Source organism: Bombus pascuorum, chromosome 1 (assembly GCF_905332965.1).
Source record: "Bombus pascuorum chromosome 1, iyBomPasc1.1, whole genome shotgun sequence".
Lineage (NCBI taxonomy): Eukaryota > Metazoa > Arthropoda > Insecta > Hymenoptera > Apidae > Bombus > Bombus pascuorum.
In genome coordinates, this window is record NC_083488.1 from 2,047,753 (window position 1) to 2,066,941 (window position 19,189).

The 19,189-nt window shown below is 37.1% G+C and overlaps 3 protein-coding genes across 3 annotated transcripts; 1 reads left to right on the top strand and 2 right to left on the bottom strand.

Moving 5' to 3' along the window:
- Positions 1 to 634: 634 nt before the first annotated feature.
- On the top strand, positions 635 to 2,266 carry LOC132914541 (gastrula zinc finger protein XlCGF7.1-like). The gene is made up of 5 exons (XM_060973746.1): positions 635 to 641; positions 841 to 1,008; positions 1,214 to 1,383; positions 1,546 to 1,711; positions 2,025 to 2,266. The coding sequence occupies exons 1-5, from the start codon at positions 635 to 637 to the stop codon at positions 2,264 to 2,266; spliced, it is 753 nt and encodes a 250-aa protein (XP_060829729.1).
- On the bottom strand, positions 1,053 to 7,969 carry LOC132916104 (beta-galactosidase-like). Its single transcript, XM_060975888.1, has 10 exons — positions 7,505 to 7,969; positions 6,664 to 6,836; positions 6,325 to 6,475; positions 6,182 to 6,245; positions 6,008 to 6,102; positions 5,434 to 5,661; positions 4,653 to 4,824; positions 4,134 to 4,255; positions 3,573 to 3,980; positions 1,053 to 3,312 (listed from the first exon to the last, which is right to left on the bottom strand). Exons 1-10 carry the CDS (start codon positions 7,574 to 7,576, stop codon positions 2,857 to 2,859), a joined length of 1,941 nt encoding a protein of 646 aa, XP_060831871.1. The 5' UTR covers positions 7,577 to 7,969; the 3' UTR covers positions 1,053 to 2,856.
- Positions 7,970 to 8,921: 952 nt separating this feature from the next.
- Positions 8,922 to 14,968, bottom strand: LOC132914552 (dentin sialophosphoprotein-like). Its single transcript, XM_060973756.1, has 4 exons — positions 14,839 to 14,968; positions 13,387 to 14,637; positions 13,057 to 13,286; positions 8,922 to 12,931 (listed from the first exon to the last, which is right to left on the bottom strand). The coding sequence occupies exons 1-4, from the start codon at positions 14,843 to 14,845 to the stop codon at positions 9,437 to 9,439; spliced, it is 4,983 nt and encodes a 1,660-aa protein (XP_060829739.1). The 5' UTR covers positions 14,846 to 14,968; the 3' UTR covers positions 8,922 to 9,436.
- Positions 14,969 to 19,189: the final 4,221 nt, after the last annotated feature.

Below are 19,189 nucleotides of genomic sequence, written 5' to 3' on the forward strand. Positions count from 1 at the left end.
GCACTACAGAATAATAGGAAGCACGATATGGGGTGACAATATGTTATTTAACTATTAACTATATTATAACGTGTCTCCTACGTAGCAAGTTTAAGAGATAGCTTTTATTTTCTCTTCTCAAATAATGCAGAACGTGGAAGTACATATAGAGTATTTAATTCTTAATATCAAAATTCTTGCGATTTTTCGATATCATTAAATAAATTACCAAATCGTTTATTAATGGCAAACAATTGAATAATAAAAAGTTATAGTCACAAAAGACCATCGATCTCTTATATTCTTCATTTTTTGTAAAAGTACCAAAATTAAATTATAATTTATTATATATCAAGTTTACTAGAAGATATTTTCAAGCATTTTATATCATCGTGATGCTGTGTATGTAATAAAAAGGTATCAAACTCCGCCTTCCTGAAAAAACACCGCCCTCCCGACATGCGCCTTCGTCGCCGCAACCCTCTTTCTCACCTGTAATCGCTTGCATATGTTTGGAGCAGCGACCACCTAATTCGAATTTACCCTTCTTCATGTTTGGATTCTTCGGAGGTGCGGGAAATTTTCTTGTTGGTGTTATACGTGAATTTTTTTCAGATATCGTCGCTCTTAAGAAAGATTTTAAAGAAAATTTGTAATGTCTGGTAAGAGTCGAATACAATTAAATAAGTAATACTTTTAGATTAGTAGCAACTTTAAATTTCTCTATCACGCGAGGAAACTTTTAACGTGTCATCTTCGACTTTTAATAAATCCCTTAAAGCGTATCGCATAAATTAAAATAAGTTTTGCTTTTCATTTCGTTCGATTAATGCTTTGTTATTTTATCGTTGAACGAAACAGTGTGCAGCGTAGTGCAAGATGCGCCGTTAGATTTGAGCTGTCGCAATCCCGAAAGAAAAACGAATTTGTTAAATTCTTCGAAATTTCAAAGATGTTTACCTTGTCAAACGTGTGGCAAAAATTTTGACAGACCTTCCTTGCTCAAAAGGCATTTACGTACCCATACAGGTCAGTGTTAATTTACCTTGTTAATTATATTACAGAAACTCGAATATAGTAATTGGAATTTTAATTTCACTTGGATGAAATATTCTTACAATTTTATCATAGCTAACATAGATCATAGATTTAAAACTAAGATATTTAGAAAATAGACAATTTTTATTGGAATAAAATTAAATTCAAAGGAATGACAAATTACGCTCATTAATAGGTGAAAAGCCACATGGTTGCGTCGTCTGTGGAAAAATGTTCAGTACAAGCAGCTCCTTGAATACACATGTCAGAATACACACTGGAGAACGGCCACACGAATGTCCAATGTGCGGAAAGCGTTTCACTGCTTCGTCAAATTTGTATTATCATCGAATGACACATTATAAGGTTTTTATTAGTCTTTGATATTTATTAATCTTTTTTTAAAGTAAAATAAGTTCATAAAGTAAAATAAGCAAACAAGCTTACTTTGTTTAACTTGCTGCTTCTTGTTCTAAACGATATCGCAAAATCTAATGTATAATACTGATAGTAAAATGCAATATACAGGAAAAACCGCATAAATGCAACGAATGCGGACGTTCCTTTCCAACCCCTGGTGATTTAAGAGCTCATGGGTATTCTCACAGTGGCAACTGGCCGATGCGATGTTCGGTTTGCAATCGAGGATTCTGTAAACCTGGAGCTCTACATCATCACATGCAAGTGCACACTGGTAATTAATATTAATTAGACATGGCGAAGTGTAAGAACTAACAACCGATGGATCTTTGACAGTCTGTGAACGATATCAGAGAGTAGGAGTAATTTTTTCTTTTAGAAAATAATAATTTCTCATTTATAAAAATAAATTCACACGTTTTAAAATGTTTGTACGAAATTATATGTATTGTAATTGTTCGTCTTTTGGTATCTTTATATCTTGATCGATGTTTTATCAGCTTTTATCGAAAGATTAAGTTATGGTAAATTATCCGTGAACTATTTCATGGAATAAAATAAGAGCTGAATGGTTGATTTCTTTTCAGGAAACAGGCCGTATCGTTGTAACATATGCAAGAAACAATTTGCCGTGATAAATAATTTGCGATCGCACGAGCAGTCTCACGATCTCGATTTGCCAATTCGAAATACCATCGCTAATTCTTCAAACGCAGAAAACGAAATATCGATTAACGCGTTTACTTTCGAAGAAGTAAACAGGAACCATCTACAACTTTCCGCGATTTATTCTTGGACTTCTTGGATACCTTTTCATTATCCCAAGTAATTAAAATAATCAAAGTGTATGATACGTTGAACACATAGTATAAATATAGGCTGTAAGCAAACCTTGTCTGTGTAATGAATCAAACGAGCACATGTACGTATGCCTGAAATTAGATCGTCACCGATTATCATTATCGTTATTAATTTCGATTGTCCTTCAACGTAACGTTTATCTTTTAATAAGCTGGCTTTACGATAATTATAATTAGACTACGAATTTGTACGCATTCATGGGAAATTTCAAGCTGCGAAAGACGCGCAAAATGCACCTGATATACAAAATTATATAAAATATGCAAAGTATAATTCTCGTTATAATATTTCGTAAGTTAAATAATTTTCTATGCTTCGCCTTTTTAATTATCTTCATAAAAAGCATGCATAAATATCCACAGTTGACCTGTAATAACGAATTAGGGAAATATACTTATCGAGAAATTTCCAATTGCGTATCAATATAAAATTTATTTTTATCATACAATTTCCCACGGAACATCATTACGCAGCGATCATCCTGCACACGATTCACGATAACCGGTCTTTTAAGAACGAAGAGGACTAAAAGCTTCGCAAAAGTCTTCCGAGCAACGATCAGACTAAAACACGTATATCGTTCGAGTTATCCTGGCTATTGGAATATCGAACTTTGTAGTCGAGAATTGGTTCATTTTGCAACTTCATCTCCTTGGACATCGGTATATATTCCAATTCAACCAGCAACAACTCGTTTTCACCTGTTCTCAAATAAGATGCGGGAACGTAGAGAGTGATTTGAGGACCAACCAGCGGCCAGTATCGACCTAAATTGCGTCCGTTGACGAAAGCAACTCCCTTGCCCCAACCACCGGTGTTTAGATAAGTGTCCATCGGTTGGCCAGAGATTGAAAAGTTTCCTCGAAGTATAACTGGGCCATCGCGAAGAGTTTTGCTTATGGATAGGGTGGATTCGACGTCGTCGAGAGGAGTAGACGGCACGCTATCCAGAGGGAATCCAGTCATTTTCCAAGGGCCAAGGGACATACCGTTTAGAGTCACCTCTGAAACACCCTAGTAGACAGAGGGAACATTCAAGGAATAAGATAATACGCGAATTTATCGTTATTTTTATAGCTACGTAAGATCATCCTATTTTCTTCAGGATTTTCCATTCGAATAATGCGCTGTTCAAAGAAACGAATTCGATCGGCAGAAGTTCGGTTAAGCTAGCTTTAAAATTTGTTTCGCAATGTCTAAGAAAAATCAGACTACCACGCGTTAATCCACTTCGATGCAATTGTGTCAAGGAACAATGAAATTGACTGGCTGACCTTATAATCGTGAAGTCCACTTCCATAGTTCAATCGTCCTTGGTTCTCGACCAGTAGCTTCAGTCTTTGTCCGTAAGGCTCCTCTATACTTATGTCGTAGATACTATCGGTACGGCTTAGAACTCCAACGAGGTGATCGTCTACGTAGACCAACGCTCTGTCGCGAACTTTGGCGTGTAAAATCGCAGGATCCGAAGAGCCACGTACTAGATCGGTCTCGTATAGTACGAGCCAATGAGACAGTCCCAGTTCTTCGAACGTCAATGGGTTCATTGCTTCGACCATGATCGTTCCAAATAATTGTCGGGCACGAAGTTCGAATAATTTTAGAATCGGCGATAGAAGAACCGTGCCGTAATCTCCTTTTGGAGATGGCGATGGAAGGGACATGTTGGGCAATGGCAAATACTGTAGGAGAGAAGCGATGCTGTTTAACGAGATGTAAAAGACTGGACAACGTTCTTGTCTTTTTCCCCAATTTATAACAATAACTGATAAAAATCGTGGTATACGTTAAAGACAAGAACGTTGTCCAATTTTTTGGAGAATCGTGAATAATACCTTGGATACGACGTTTCTGATCCCAAAGTACTTCGACGTTGGATCACCAGCTTCGGTTAACGGAGCATCGTAATCGTAAGAGGTCAATTGCGGATTGTACGCGTTGTCGCCACCGTTAGCACCTGTGGCATCGTGCGTTTGAGTTAGTATCTATGTGCATGTATATTATACAGCTGTCGAAGCTGTAGTCTTGTCACATCGATGAGACGAAGAGTTTCTGAATATTAAGATTCATTATACAAGTATATGTCATGTACTGTGTATCGGACACGATACAATTAAATTCTTCAATTAATAAACCGATAGTTTTCCCGCCCGTTGAGAAAGCTATCTAGGAATATTATCGAAATTGTCTTCACGGAAAAGGAACTCGCAGATGTGACGCATGTATCGACAACTTCCTTTTTTATTTCTTTTTTGATATATTTCAACGACTTGACGCGTGTTCTAGCCGTGTCTTTAAGGAAAATTGAAAAAATTGTTCTCAACTTTTGTAGAAACTAGAAAAATTGTACCAACCAGCGGTATAACCAAAATTTGTTCCACCGTAGAACATGTATATGTTAACGGAAGCACCCAAAGATAGCATTTCGTCCAAGGTTTTCGTAACTACTGCGGTTTGCACTCTTTGAAACGGTTCCTGCCAGTGTGTCAACCACCCGGGATAAAATTCTGAATTTACTAAGGGACCCTAAAGAGAAACGAAACACAGCCATTTGAAAAGAAAACATTATTAAGAGTTATTCAATTCGACAGACAAGTCGTTTCAAAAGATAAATATAGAAAAAGTAGAGCAATTGTTTCTTAGTAGTATCTCGTTCGAATTAAGTTCTACTGATTTTACGTAAAAGCGTATTTCAAACACGTAAATCTAAACACGTATTCTACATTGACTTATTACGAATGTCTCTGATGTTACTCGTAGGTTTCAACCTTACGCGATACAACACTTATAACGCGATGTAGCCTTGAAGGAGAATGTGCATATGTCGATATACACTGTACACGTGTCTGACAACTGTTGCGTTATACACATTTGCAATTTTCATATAAAGCCATGTTTAAATAACGAGAGCAATAAACGTGTCTACAAGTATTGTATAAAATTGGAGATAATTTAATTTATACGTATGTGCGTGAAATTCAATCAAAATACTTGCTGTTATATCACCGATATCGTCACTTCGATACGATGCATCTAATTAAAAATTCACGTTTAATAATTGTAACTGTACGATGATCAACGATCGATGTCTTATTGTGAAAATTATTACGATTTTAATTATTCGTAGATACTTGCTCGTGGCTGATACATGCGCATTATCTCAAAGTTTTTCGTCACGTTCGTGTTGGGTCCAAAATCGATGGTGGCATAAACCTCTGGTATAAATCCGCAACGTAGCATATTCACGTTCGATCCATCGGTCGAATACAGAAGTGCCTTCGTACCAATCTTCTGTCTCATTATGTCTCTAAGCCGACCTAAGTATTCCGTGTCACATGCGTAGCTTCCATACTCATTTTCCACCTAAAACATCATCGAAATCCCACGATCGCCGCTATGATTTCATTTTTAAGAAATTCGCAGTTCGACGATTGTTAATATATTTCTGCGAACCTATTTCGGAGTCTTACTACTTCTCTTCGCTTCTCGCAGCATTATAACAAGTATTTTCTAGGAATTGTATCACCAAGTTTTCTTAAAAACGTTAGAGGAAAGTATATTTTCTTTCGTAGAAAAACTAAAAGTAACAAACGATGATATTTCAAGAGCGGAGAAAAAAGAAGGTTTTTTCCGAATGAAGTATCATTACGATTAAAATAATAGTTATTTATCATAATAAATACCGGCAACGAAAGTATCTTTTTCGTACCTGAACCATTATTATAGGTCCTCCATTTCCTCTTAGGTAGGGCTGAACTTTGTCCAATACTTCGTTTAAATATATTTCTACGTATTTCATGTATCCTGCAAAGCGAAAGAAAAATTCGATTAAGGGATAAATTTTAGAAATAACCTGCAGCTAAAAATTGTTAAAAATTCCCACGTGGATCGTTTGTACGCAATTTTATGTCCGGCACTCGTGCTAGTAACCAGTATGGAAGTCCACCCTAAATATAAAACATTATTTATTTTTATGAACGACGAAATAGAAAATTAGAAGATACAACATTTTCGAGAAATACTTACAAAATCTCTCTCCGCGCAGATGTAAGGGCCTGGCCTCAAAAGCACGAACAAACCTTCTTCCTGAGCAATGTTTATGAACTCTATTACATCCGCGTCACCTGTCCAATGCCATTTATTTTCATTCGGTTGATGAAGACTCCATTCCACGTATCTGCAGACAAAATCGCGAGAAGAATGTTCGCCTTCGAAATCAAAACGGTAAGATATCAATGAGAAGCGAAAGCATCTGATATTGCAATTTTCGAACGATGAGAACGTTTTAATCATAAACTTTGACATAGGAATAAATTAATTTGATTCAATTAGCGGTGTACCGATAATGAGAAAAGAATAACTCACGTTGAAACAGCGTTTAACCCGGCTGCTCTCATTTTTCTTAAACGATCTCTCCAATATTGCCTGGGCGTTCGGAAGTAATGAAAACTGCCGGATATGTATCGGAAGGGTTTTCCATCGAGCAGAAATTGATTGTTCTCGTAATCGACTTCGAAGCTGAATTTCGACTGCGTATCCTGAAATTGCAAAGTTACGAATCTGAGAATTTCTTCTCAAAATCGCTGCATATTTCTCTGTTATTTCGTTGACCAACTTAAACAGTGTACACTGTACACGTTGCACGATTACAGAGTGTGCTGCATTGCTGTATCCACGTAAACTGCGTTTCCAAATGCAAACTAATTGTCCGCTCGAAGGAACGCGTTGGACGACCGATGAAAGACAGAATATCTCATTAGTCGAGTTCGCGCGATCGATTCGCTAATATTTCAGAAGCATTTGGTAAAAATCTTGAAAGACTAAGCAACTATATTTCAATATGATACCTTAAATGTAACGAAACACCTGCTATTAGATTACTATTAAAAGATGCATGTATCAGGCGTCGAGAAATACTCGATTTCGATTATTAGCGGTTTGAGCGCCACTTTCTTATGAAAATTGCAATGCTCGAACGAATAGTAATTTCCTTGTAAAATAAAATTGAAAGAAAAAGAAACGGAAGATTGGTTGCCATCTCCTATTATAAAATATCTGTACAAAAATAGCCAAAAGGACATGATTTTAAATTCTAACTCCTTAAGACACAGTTAAAAGAAAAATGCAGCTACGATTTAAATTATACTTTGCTTTACATCTAAATCCTAAACTATTCTTAGAAACAAATATTTCTCACGATACTTACATTGTTTACGTGGATGTTCACCACTTCTCCCACGGCACTAGTCACTGCCAAGGTCAGTAAAACCGTCCACATCTTATCCGAATACGTTAGAACTTTGTCCTGTGTATCTATGTAAAACCTAAAACACTGTGTCTGGAAGCAGTTACATTCGTCCAACTATTGTATATGGTCGGGTCGATTTTATCAATGAAATAATGTGTATAACCGCATTTATATTTATGGGACGCATCCTCGTCTTGTTAATAACGGAAAGCAAATAGCTGTTTATTATCGAACTGGAACCGAGCGAACGCAGAGGTTCGTCGTTACGTTCCAGTTTGTCGACGCGATTGACTGCCTTTGCTGCGTAATGCGCACTCTGACCCGATCGAGGACAGGTCGAGATATCACTGGCCGATATAAGACGTGTCACGGACACTGTACTGACCGATGCGGTGGCTTCAGGATGACTGCGGCCCGGATCGGCTGCCACCGGACACGCGAACGATCCGTTACGTGGCCGACAATGGGAACGAGACAGTGTTTTAGAACGGTTGTTCGATTGGGAAAAGTCGTAATTTTTATTATTTTGTATCATTTAATTTTTGCTTCTGTTACTTGGAATTTAAATTTGTAAAGATCCTTAATTAGAATATTATTTATTTGTATAAAATTATTCGTATCGTACAAGCGGGCGTATATGTAATATGTATACGCATATACATAGAAATAGTAATCGTCGTTATCCTAATGAGTGCTATGTAGCGGTTGGTATTTCTTCCTTTTGTAAAAAAAGTTATTTAAAGCGAATCGTTCGACGTTTCGTATACTTAATTAAGCATCGCAATAAGAAGATTACAAAAATTCGACGATACTTCCGAGTATATACGTTGGCCAATAGTCGCCAATTAACAGAATTATCGAATGTTTGTAATTTGGCTTTTTAACAAAGCTGTACGGATTGATACAGGCTGTTCTTGTCGTGGAAAAAATAAGCAAGTACAAAAGTATCGTTTATCTTGATATATTGGTATAATGTAAAATATTCTAGTGAAATATTTCCGTTCTGAATATTTTTCAAGATGTTATTTCGCTGCGAATGGTTGAAAGAAACGACCATTTTGGGTATTTATTATCGTAAATTCCATAAATCAAGTCGTTCAACAGCGTCACCGTTTATCTCTTATATCACGTGATGAAATGACAAACATTTTACGCCTTTTTTCTTTACAACTATGATCTTTATTACTTACATATGTTACACCAAGTCATCATTTTTCAACGGATATCTGAAAGATTTGACCGAAATACACGACGTAAGGTTTTCTTAATGATTGTTCAGCACAAGTTTTTGTTGGAAATACTCCTAATAAATTTTAACAATTTTTGCAATCGGTAATTATATCGTAATATAGTTAACAGTATACTCTTTTCTTTTAATGGTTCTGTATTATTAAAGATAGAAATTAACGTTTAGGGAATGTTTATGTCATTCTATCAGGGATCTTTTGCACAGAGTTCAGCCAATATTATTAGAAAAATTTTGCAAGTCACAAGTTGCCAGTTAAAAACGTTAGTAAATTCCTTTTATCTCTTAGATCTCTCTATGTATTTATATAAATCATTATTACCTACCAATAGATGTTTCGCATAATCCACAAGTTGACTCTCTTACACAAGGAACAAGTTTGATAATAAAACAAATGAAATCTTTCCAAATAAATCTTCAAATTAGAAATTATCTGACTACCCTGTTCGAGGATAATTGTACGTAAAATCATGAAATTACAAAAGGCAAGACTGTAACCTGTAACTAGTTCTTTATCGATTCACCGATATTGTTAATTAGTAAATTATTCGACGAAAGATCCCAAGTAACTTTTAATGAATAATAATACAATTTTACCACACGTCGGTTCGACGTACATAGTTCTTCACTTCTACTAATCATTTCTAATTTATTCCTACTATAGGAGATTCCGGTTTTGCATTGGTATTTGGTTGAACCGATGGGACTGCTTCTGAAGCGAGTGTGTTATATATTTCCGCATCTCCTAAAGTGGCAGACTTATTAACTCTTGAATTTATTTGTTTGCTGCTACTGTTAGGTAATCTATTAATAATATCCAAGATATTGTCTGTATTATCACTGTTTTTATCAAGTATAACTATGTAAGAATCCGATACAGTGCCATTGACATCAGTGAGAATGATTTCTAGTTGCAGAGTTTGCAATTGAGTTGTCGATGCCACTTTTGTAACGGTATCGGTGGTTTGGACGATGGATGGTTCTGTTTGAGTATTTTCCCAAGTTGTAGCTTCGCTAGGACTTGAATCTATTTTGCTGGCACTGGTCGTTGATTTTTCGTTAATTTCCGAAATACCACTGCTAGTACTACTACTACTATACATATTATCGATACTATTATTAGTAGGAACTCTTTTGGATTGAACGCTCCACGTTTCAGTCGATTGCTCTATTTCAGATACGCTAGACTCTTCAGTTTGGGAGGGAGACAAAGTTGTTCGTGCGCTTTGCAAAGTTGTGGATTCGGTAGTGCTCGAATCTGTCTGCCCATCGTTTTCGTCGGTGGACGTTTCTTCGTTATTTACAGTAGCGTCTGTTCCACCTGTTACCACGTGATTACTGCTCGATGCATTAACGTTACTATCAGCTATCGTTGTTTCTGATACCGAAGATGATTCTTCAGTCGCAACTTCTGTACCTGCCGCAGTAGAAGTTCCGCTTCTTGGAGAAGTTGTATTTATTTCTCCTCCTGTTGTTGTCGATTCATTAGCAGCAGAACCTGTTGATTCGCTAGCGCTGGACTCCGTTTTTTCGCTATTGGTGCTCCTTGATGTTCCACTATTAGCAGCGGTTGATGTTTCGCTATCTGTACCATCGTTAACAACAATCGTAGTGTTCAAATCGCTTGATGTATTGATAGGTTCATCGGTAGCAACTGTTTCAGTTCGAGCACCGGGTGCCTCAGCCGACTGTTCTGTTTCGGATTGACCACTGGACGTTTCAGTTTGAGAGGAAGATACCGATGTTCGTGCGTTTTCTTCGGTCGTGGATTCGGTAACAGTTGAGTCTGTTTGTCCATTACTTTCATCGGTAGACGTTTCTTCGTTACTTAGAGTTGTCTCCGTTTCAGTTGTTTCACCTATGTTGCTCGATGTATTAATGCTATGATCAGTTTGGGTAGTTCCTGGCTTTAAAGATGATTCTTCAGTTGCAAGTCCTCCATCCGAATCGGTAGAAGTTTCGCTTTCTCCTCTTGCGGTTACTGATTCACTGCTATTAGAATTTGCTGTTTCGCTATCAACGCTGGCAAATGTTCCATTGTTCTCCGTACCATCAATAACAATAATCGTAATGTTCGAACCATCTAATGTGCTAGAAGATTCGACGGTAGAAACTGTCCGAGTATCCGCTGTTTCAGTCGATCGTTCTGTTCCATTTGCGATAGATTCGTCAGTTTGAGATGAAGATATTCTCTGTGCGCTTATCGTGGCAGACTTACTATCGTTCGAATTTGTTGTTTGAGCATCTGAATCTGTTTGTCGACTAGTACTCGCGATTAAATCATCGCTGTCCGAACTTGTGTTGGCACTGTCATTAGTCACAGTGATAACGTTGGGATTTTTGCCAGTAACGGTAATAGCGTTGGCACTGTCGTTACTAAGATTAATTTCCGCTTGTGTACTTGATGTTTCACTGCCTTGTTCTTCTCCTGTTACAGTTGAACCATTGGCTTGAGAACTAGCCGCTGTTGTTTCTTCGCTTTCCGTTGCGATGGATCCATCATCGTTTGAATCTGTTTGTCGATTAGAACTGCTAGTTGATCTTCCGCTATTGTCCCAAGTACCATTTGCGTCATTTGTATTTTCCACATTACTCGTCGTTTCCGAATCGGAGTTCCATGTTTTAGTCACCTGTACTGTCTGTGTCGCACTAGAACTTCCTCCAGCTTGAGAAACAGAAGCTGCTTCTGTATCTGACGTTGAAGACTCGCTGGCACTTGGCTTCGTTTGCTCATTGGAACTGTTTGCACTCGTTTCATTACCATTGGTAATTGCACGAGTTATTTCCGACTCCTGGTTCGATGTTTCGATCTCCTGCTGTCCATCTGTAACGTTAGAAGTTTCAGGTTGCGAAGATGTTGTTTGCTCGTTGTTCGACGCTGTAGCATGATCGCCTCTACTGCCAGTGGATCTTCCACTCTTATTTGAAACATCGTTTGTACCAGTTGTAACATCTACATTATTCGATACATCAGCACTATCGTCGCTAGGAGTAGTTTTCAGCTTCAAAGTCGATGCTTCGGAATTTTCTGTTTGAGAAGCAGGTGATGTCGTTTCTTTAGCCTTCGATGTTGAAGATTCACTGGTATTTGAATCTGTTTGTGCATCTGCACTGTCAGTAGGTTTACCACTGTCATCTACGTTACTCAAAACATTGACGCTGCCATTGGTAGTAGTAGTTTCTGATTTGGTACTTGAAGTTTCCAGCAATGATGTCATCGTGGTCCAAGAATCTACGCTCCGAGTCGCAGACGTTCGTATTTCTTCGTTCCTCAATATACTAGATTCGCTAGCACTAGCATCTGCCTGTTTGTTGGTATCGGTGGATGTTTCACCGTTATCTGTACCGTTGCCTGTTTCGGCCATGACGCTGCCATTGTTAACTGGTTTGACAGTTGACGATTCGATAGCCTGTTCTTGTGTTACTTCAGAATCTTTTGTTCGAGATACCGATGTTACTTCTCCCGATGTCGTTGATCGACTAACACTCGAATCTCCCGATTCGCCAGCATCAGTGGTAGATTCTTCGTTCGAAGCGTTGTTCGATGCTCCAGACGGCGGTCCAGTTTGCGAAGTTGATTTTTTCGATTCACTTGCGTCACTGCCGGTTGCTGCGTTCTTATCCGAAGCGTCGTTTGGTTTATCCGTATTATTATCATCGCTGGCTGAATTATCACCGATAACTGTTTCAGATTTGGAGCTAGAAGCTTCAGTTGTCTGCTCATTTTCCGAGGCCCTGGGAGCTCCAGTTTGTGAAGCTAATTGAGAAGTCGCCTGTTGACCTCGTGACGCTGTTTGTTGAGCCACTAAAGTTGTTTGTCGAGATGCCACAGTCGATGATTCGTTAATACTCGAATCCTCCGATCCGCTGGCACCACCGCTAGATGGTGAACTCTCACCTAAAGAGTTATTTGGTCTAACCGTAGCACGATCATTGCTGGATGGAGCGTCATTAATAGCTGTTTCTGATTTAGAACTGGAAGGTTCTGTTGTACGTTGATTTTCTGATTCTCTAGAAGCTTCGCTTTGTGAAGCTGATTGAGTTGTCTTTTGGGATTTTGACGTTGCAGATTCATGAGCGTTCGAGTCCCTTGGTTCGTTCGCAGCATCCTTGGAATTTCCAGCGTTCGCGTTTCCTGTCTGTGGAGAAAATCATCGTTGGTTAGTCACGTATTTATTATGGTGTATTGTGAATGTACCTACTTATCGTTATCACTAAAAGTTTATTTTCCATTATCTAAGCTATCGCTTGCTTGTCTTATTACCTCGGTGTTGCCCGAAACACTAATTCCTCCTTCGACTACAACTGATCCTGAGTTTGAACTAGATTCTATCGCTACTTCCAGTCCACCCGGTGAAATAACTTTATGTTGTCGAAAAATAGAGTTTGTAGTTTGTCCGTTACCAGTTGCTTCAGCTGTGTTTGTCTTGTCTTTACCGGGTAATTTCTCTTCCTTATCGGAATCATTGTCTTCGTCAACAGCTTGCTCATCATCTGTTTACAGAATTAAAATGATTAATTTTATTCTGAGCATATAACAATGATACATTAATAATAATAATACGTCAATTATGTATATAAATATAAACGTTACCCGCGTTAACAGTTTCTGTTTCTTTCCAAGTTCCTCCGCCATTGATTACTTTATCAATCGTTTTAATCACAGTTTTAGTTTGTTTCGAGTCTTCACCAGGTTGTGAATTATCTTCAATTAAAATTCTTACTTCAAAACCACCTTCATTTTCTATCTCTACAGACTTATTAACTTTATTCTCGTCAGACGATAGGAGATGAATCAACGATAGATCTGTTACAAAATTAAATTCATCTTTCGTAGACAAATAATCTCTTAGACATTTCCTTATTTGCTCTTCATGCTGATCGCTATCTTCTAATATATTACAAATGCTCATTAATTTATCTGTATGTAAATCTTTCTTTGCTTTTATTATTTTCTTCTTCAGGTCTATCTTTCTCTTCCATTCCAAATACCTACGTTTGTTCCATTCGTACAGTTTCCTGTATTGAACGTTCGTTTTATAATGTTTGAGTATATGTTTTATTTCTTTGTAGTTTTCCTTTTCATTTAATGATTTTTTTAAATATTCCTTGAAATCTTCTTCGCTAGAAGACGAATCGCTGCTAGACTCTGACGAAGAACTGGAACTTGAACTTTTATCACTGTCATTTCCCTGCCAATCATCTTTCTTTTTTCTATCCGTGGAATTAGATTCACGGCGTTTCTGGTGTTTCTTATTAGATTTGTCAGAGGAACTGACAGAATTCGAGTCGGAGGAATCGCTTTCATCCGTTGAACTCCACGATCCGGAAGAACTTTTTTCGCGATGATCCTTTTTACGAAAACGATTTCCATCAGATTTCCGCTTATGAGAGTCTTGTTCGTGAGAATATTCTTCGTCGGAGCTCCTTTTACGAATACTCAGTTCGGCGGACTTTTTCTCCGTAGATTCTTCCTCGTTTGAATTTTTCTGTCGGGTGTCCTTCTTCCTAAATAACATCAGTTCGCTTTGTTCGGAATCGGATCTGTCAGATGAATCAGACTTACTTTTTGTATGTAGTAGGTTTAAGGGAATGGAATGTTTTTCATGCTTTTTATTGCCGTGTTTCGCGTCACGATGTTTCGAGTTTCGAAAAAGCCATTGCAGGTAGTCAAAGTTCGACGCACTTTTTTCCATATTCGAATGGTGCAGCCACGTGAGTGGATTTTCTTCCTCGAGGTTTTGTTCTCTTTTGAGTTTTCTGATCGCGGAAAGCCATTCTGATTTGTCGAAAGGAGCGCCATAGACATAAACGATCGAAGAGACGAGGAGGATATTGATGATGGCTGTCGATCGTAAGAAAACATTATTTTTTAGTGATACTTTGGACGATATTATTTTTTTAAACAAAAGAAGCTAATTTTTGTTAACTCTGTCTATCGAATAGAAGAATAATTTTGAAGTCTGATAGATATAAAAATAAGTTTCTAATTAATTTAGGATACTTTTTTCACCCATTCGAATAATATTTAATTTCTCAGCGTTACCTTTCATTTTTTCAAACTTTTATTAGATACAATTCTCGACGACACGTTGACACTCTTTCTTTACTGATAGGCTACATTTTTCGAGGTCCTTTTATACAGTCGCCGCCAGATAAATTTTTCTTATCACGAGAAATTTATGGCTATTATTACGATGATTCATCTCATTTCTCATGTAATACTTTGCCGTACCATAAACAATCGTTACGCTCTAAAAAAGAAGGTATCCGAAATCCTTCATACGTAACTTGCACGCCGATTCCTGGAATGGTAAATTAAATACGATTTATCGCGATGATGTGGCAGTCACACTCGAATCTCTGTGTTATAAATATAATACATAATTTTATTATTTTCGATCAAATTCGATTCAAAAATGCTATCGTGTATGATAGAAGACACCATGAAAAATTATTAACTGTAAAATTTAATTAAATCGTCTATGATAGAAGACACCATGAAAAATTATTAACTGTAAAATTTAATTAAATCGTCTATGATAGAAGACACCATGAAAAATTATTAACTGTAAAATTTAATTAAATTTAATTCTGAGATATTCAATTTTGTAATAATTTGAAGATATACGATTTACAACTAAAAGGACTGCGTTCGTTTCTTATCAGTGGTTGTTTATTAGATACACACGTGAGAAGACTATAGGTCGATGTATTTATTCGGAGATATTGACAGGTTGCGATAATACAGGCGTCGAAGGAGGAGAATGTTGCACGGTTAAATAACGCTCCTCTTATTTTTATCTAAATTACAATACTTAAGAAATCTAAGAGTATAATCGCTATTATGCTGTGTATTGTTCCCTAAAATTAATTTCAGCATCAAAATACAAGAAACGAATACAAGATATGAGACTCCAAATAAATCGATCGTCGACCAACGTGAATCAACGTTACTTCCTACAAGATCCGTTGACTCCTTCGAGGAAAATGATGCTATTTTAAAATTAAAACTAAAATGAACTATGTTTAAGCCCATCGCCAAAGTGTTAACAAACGAGCTGTGAGAGCAGAGTCGAAAGTGACAGAAATCGAAAGTGGCCGTAGTAGAGAGCGTTCGAGCGGCGAAAGTGAACGTGATCCTGACCCAGGACACTCTAGTTTCCTCGGTGCGATAGAGAGAGATCTGTTCGGCAAGCGTGTGCTAGGTTAATAGAAATCTCGGTTGGGTCGGGTCAGGACGACTGTTGCGGTCAGCGAAAGTGAAAACGAAACGAAACGAAACTCTCAAGTTGGTCGTGGGCTGCAGATGTAGGTTAGTGAAATTGAGGCTGGTAAAAGTAGGCTAGTAGAGTCGTGTCCCATATCTCTCTGTCTCAGCACTTTCGTTCTCGATTCGTGTACAGTTCGTACTTTGGTATAGCACGAGACGCGTTTACTTTCGTGCGAGTTCGAGAATCTTTTCGTCGGTTTAAACGAACTCCGGACCAATGGCAAGAGTCGTTTTATCAACCAAAACTGGGTTTACGAGTTATCGGGTTATACGCGTTAACGCAATAAACAGAATTTTTGTAACAATTGCGTTATTTCGAGAGAAGGGGCAGATTTTCTGGGCAAAATTCGTGGAAGCAATGGAGAATATTTTGCAGTGTCTTGAACCCGATATCCAGTAGGATAATAGGTCATTCACCGGTTTTCCTATATTAGTTTTCAAAGCTACTAACGATGGAAATTACCCCAGAGGCTTCTCATTGTTGGTTCTCCAGCGTAGCTGATATCGATAAGGCGTATCAGTAGCTTCCTGTGTTTCGAGGTAAGACCCCTGTTACCTGGCTACTTTAAAGAGATTAGCGTATGCCTTTTTTTCTCTTAGATTTTTCTGTCGCTCTGTTCCTTTGATAAACACCAAGACGTAAATTTCAGTAATTAGTAGTGTCTAGGAAATTACAACAGTCGAGAACTTTTGTAACGAATATAAATTTATAGAACAGGAAGTAATTAGAAATTGTTTATTCGAATTTTTTAGTTAAAAAATATCTACTTTAAAAGTTTCTTAAAGCGGTATCTTTCATTCAAATGGAAATGGTATCTTCCACGAGTAATTTCTCTCGTTTCTCATCGAAGGCGACGAGACGAGGATAAGCAATGGAGACACGACGTTTATTAATACGTCATCATTAGCGGGGCTTTAAATTAATACTCTTCTGTTGGTCGTTGTTTTTGATTTTACATTTGCAGCAAGCCAGATATCGATAACTGTGAAATTGCAACGGAATTCCCCATTAAGCAAGAAAAAGTCATGTTATTACGATATTATGTGGAAAGATGCTTAAAAAATAGGAAAAAAATACTACGATTGGAAATAAAATCTTCATGGACAGACCCTTTCTTCGTGCCAAAAGTCAACGAACATTCTGTCGGGTCATCGTGCTACGAGAGATATGGTACGATGTTAAGAGTAGAATAAAAGAACTATTTCATTCAGGGCACTCGTCTATGTTAGTGCATAAATCTTCCGTTTAATTATATCATCTTGTACATTCCAGGAAATTATTTTACCGTTCGTTAAATTGCATACGAAGCTTCGACTAAAACTAACTTTTACATTTTTTAATTTTCTAGTAAAAGGTGATAATGGGACTGTGGATGTTTGTGAATTTACAGAAGAGTTGTACATCAGATGCAGAAGTATACGAAATACTTAAAATATAGTATCCGTTATAATATTTAATAGACGAAATAGTGATCTTCTTAGGTTTTACAGATTCAATTGTGTTTTTAAGAATTATTTGGAGCATATATCTACTCTCTCTCTCATTCTCTAATATAATGATATACGTTATCTATTTGTGATACGTAAGTATACCGTATTATATTACAGTTCGGTACTTCATTAATGGGATCAAAAGATAGAGTAATATTAAAATAAGATAAAATTGTAAAACTGAACTATAGATTCGCTTTTTCCTTTTATACGATCGTTTCTAAGAATTATACAAGATAAAAGCACATATTTTCAGTCGTCTGTGATGATGTGTCACAAACAGCTTTTACGCAATTGCTGAAGAAATTAAACCACTTGAATTCATTTCCGGAACACCATTCTTTTACTAGCATAATACGAGTACAGTGTTCTTATAAATTCTTTCTTCATGGTTCCTTTAATCTTCGCGTCTCTACACTCTTCTTTCGTGTAAATTGGGTTAACGAGGCTATTAAGCGGAGGACCTCAAACCTTTTTGATTAGAGGTTAATATGAATCAATATAAACGTTATAAAGTTACAAAGTTCATTTCTATTACCAGCTCTTCAAGTCGCTGTTAAGGATACCTTTGGATGAATAGACGGTCAATATTGATTATCAGATTGTGTAAAACATTTCAAAGATGGGGAATTAATGGGAATCAAATAAATAAATAAAAATAAATAAAATAATAGTGGGAATAAAATCAATATAAACGTTATAAAATTACAAAGTTTATTTCTATTACCAGTTCTTCAAGTTGCTGTTAAGGATACCTTTGGATGAATAGACAGTCAATATTGATTATCAGCTTGTGTAGAACATTTCAAAATGGGGATATAATTAATGGGGATTAAATAAATAAATAAAAATAAATAAAATAATAATGGGAATAAAATAAAACATATTTAGTACATATTTAACAAAAAACCACATATTCGTCCGCTTCGCGGATAGACGCGTTCACAGAACAACGCGCCAACGAGAATCGTAAATTCTCGTTACGATACGATGATCGACGCCACGAATCAGCCGATATCCTATTTCGATTAAGATAATTGGGGTGGATGAATAATTATAACACTGATTTAACAGCTTAAATATACTCTTTGTTCCAACGACATTTCCTCGAAGAATATGAGGTGAAGAGTGACCAACAAGTTAAGACGTATTCTGTTCGAAGGGATGATAGCACGTAAGTTACGTTCTGTGACGGAAGTATTTATACGGAACTAGCGATGGGTGCTAGTCGCCCCATCAACGATCGCCTTAATGAATTTCTCGACCTGAAAGATGTTTTGCAGCAATTAACGATAAAGTGAAAATGCTAAATTTTATGACAGTTCCTTAGGATTATCGCGAGTCCCATTAATTATATTTGTACAGCCAGCGATCATCTTGACCGAGGGATGGATTTTGGTCAAGTTTATTCAAGTTTACAGGGCGTAAGACTATACGAATAAAACATGTAACGACGTGTTTATAGCGTCTCTGTCGTAATTACACTCGTTATTATTATATTTGAATTTCATCGAAAGTATTGTTCGATATTTTCTCAAATTCGGGATGCTTCTAAAACTCGATATGGTGAGAAAAATATGTAAGGGTAGTCCTACGCGTGTCGTCGATCCGACTGTCTCTCGTAGCAGTGCGA

Coding starts and splice junctions, on each gene's coding strand:
- LOC132914541 (XM_060973746.1), top strand. Junction 1,384..1,545: donor ATCGAATGACACATTATAAG/GTTTTTATTAGT, acceptor TGCAATATACAG/GAAAAACCGCATAAATGCAA. Junction 1,712..2,024: donor TCACATGCAAGTGCACACTG/GTAATTAATATT, acceptor ATTTCTTTTCAG/GAAACAGGCCGTATCGTTGT.
- LOC132916104 (XM_060975888.1), bottom strand. CDS start 7,576: ATGTGGACGGTTTTACTGACCTTGGCAGTGACTAGTGCCGTGGGAGAA. Junction 6,837..7,504: donor TGAACATCCACGTAAACAAT/GTAAGTATCGTG, acceptor TTGCAATTTCAG/GATACGCAGTCGAAATTCAG. Junction 6,476..6,663: donor GGGTTAAACGCTGTTTCAAC/GTGAGTTATTCT, acceptor TTTTGTCTGCAG/ATACGTGGAATGGAGTCTTC.
- LOC132914552 (XM_060973756.1), bottom strand. Junction 13,287..13,386: donor AACAGAAACTGTTAACGCGG/GTAACGTTTATA, acceptor TTCTGTAAACAG/ATGATGAGCAAGCTGTTGAC. Junction 12,932..13,056: donor GTGTTTCGGGCAACACCGAG/GTAATAAGACAA, acceptor TTTTCTCCACAG/ACAGGAAACGCGAACGCTGG.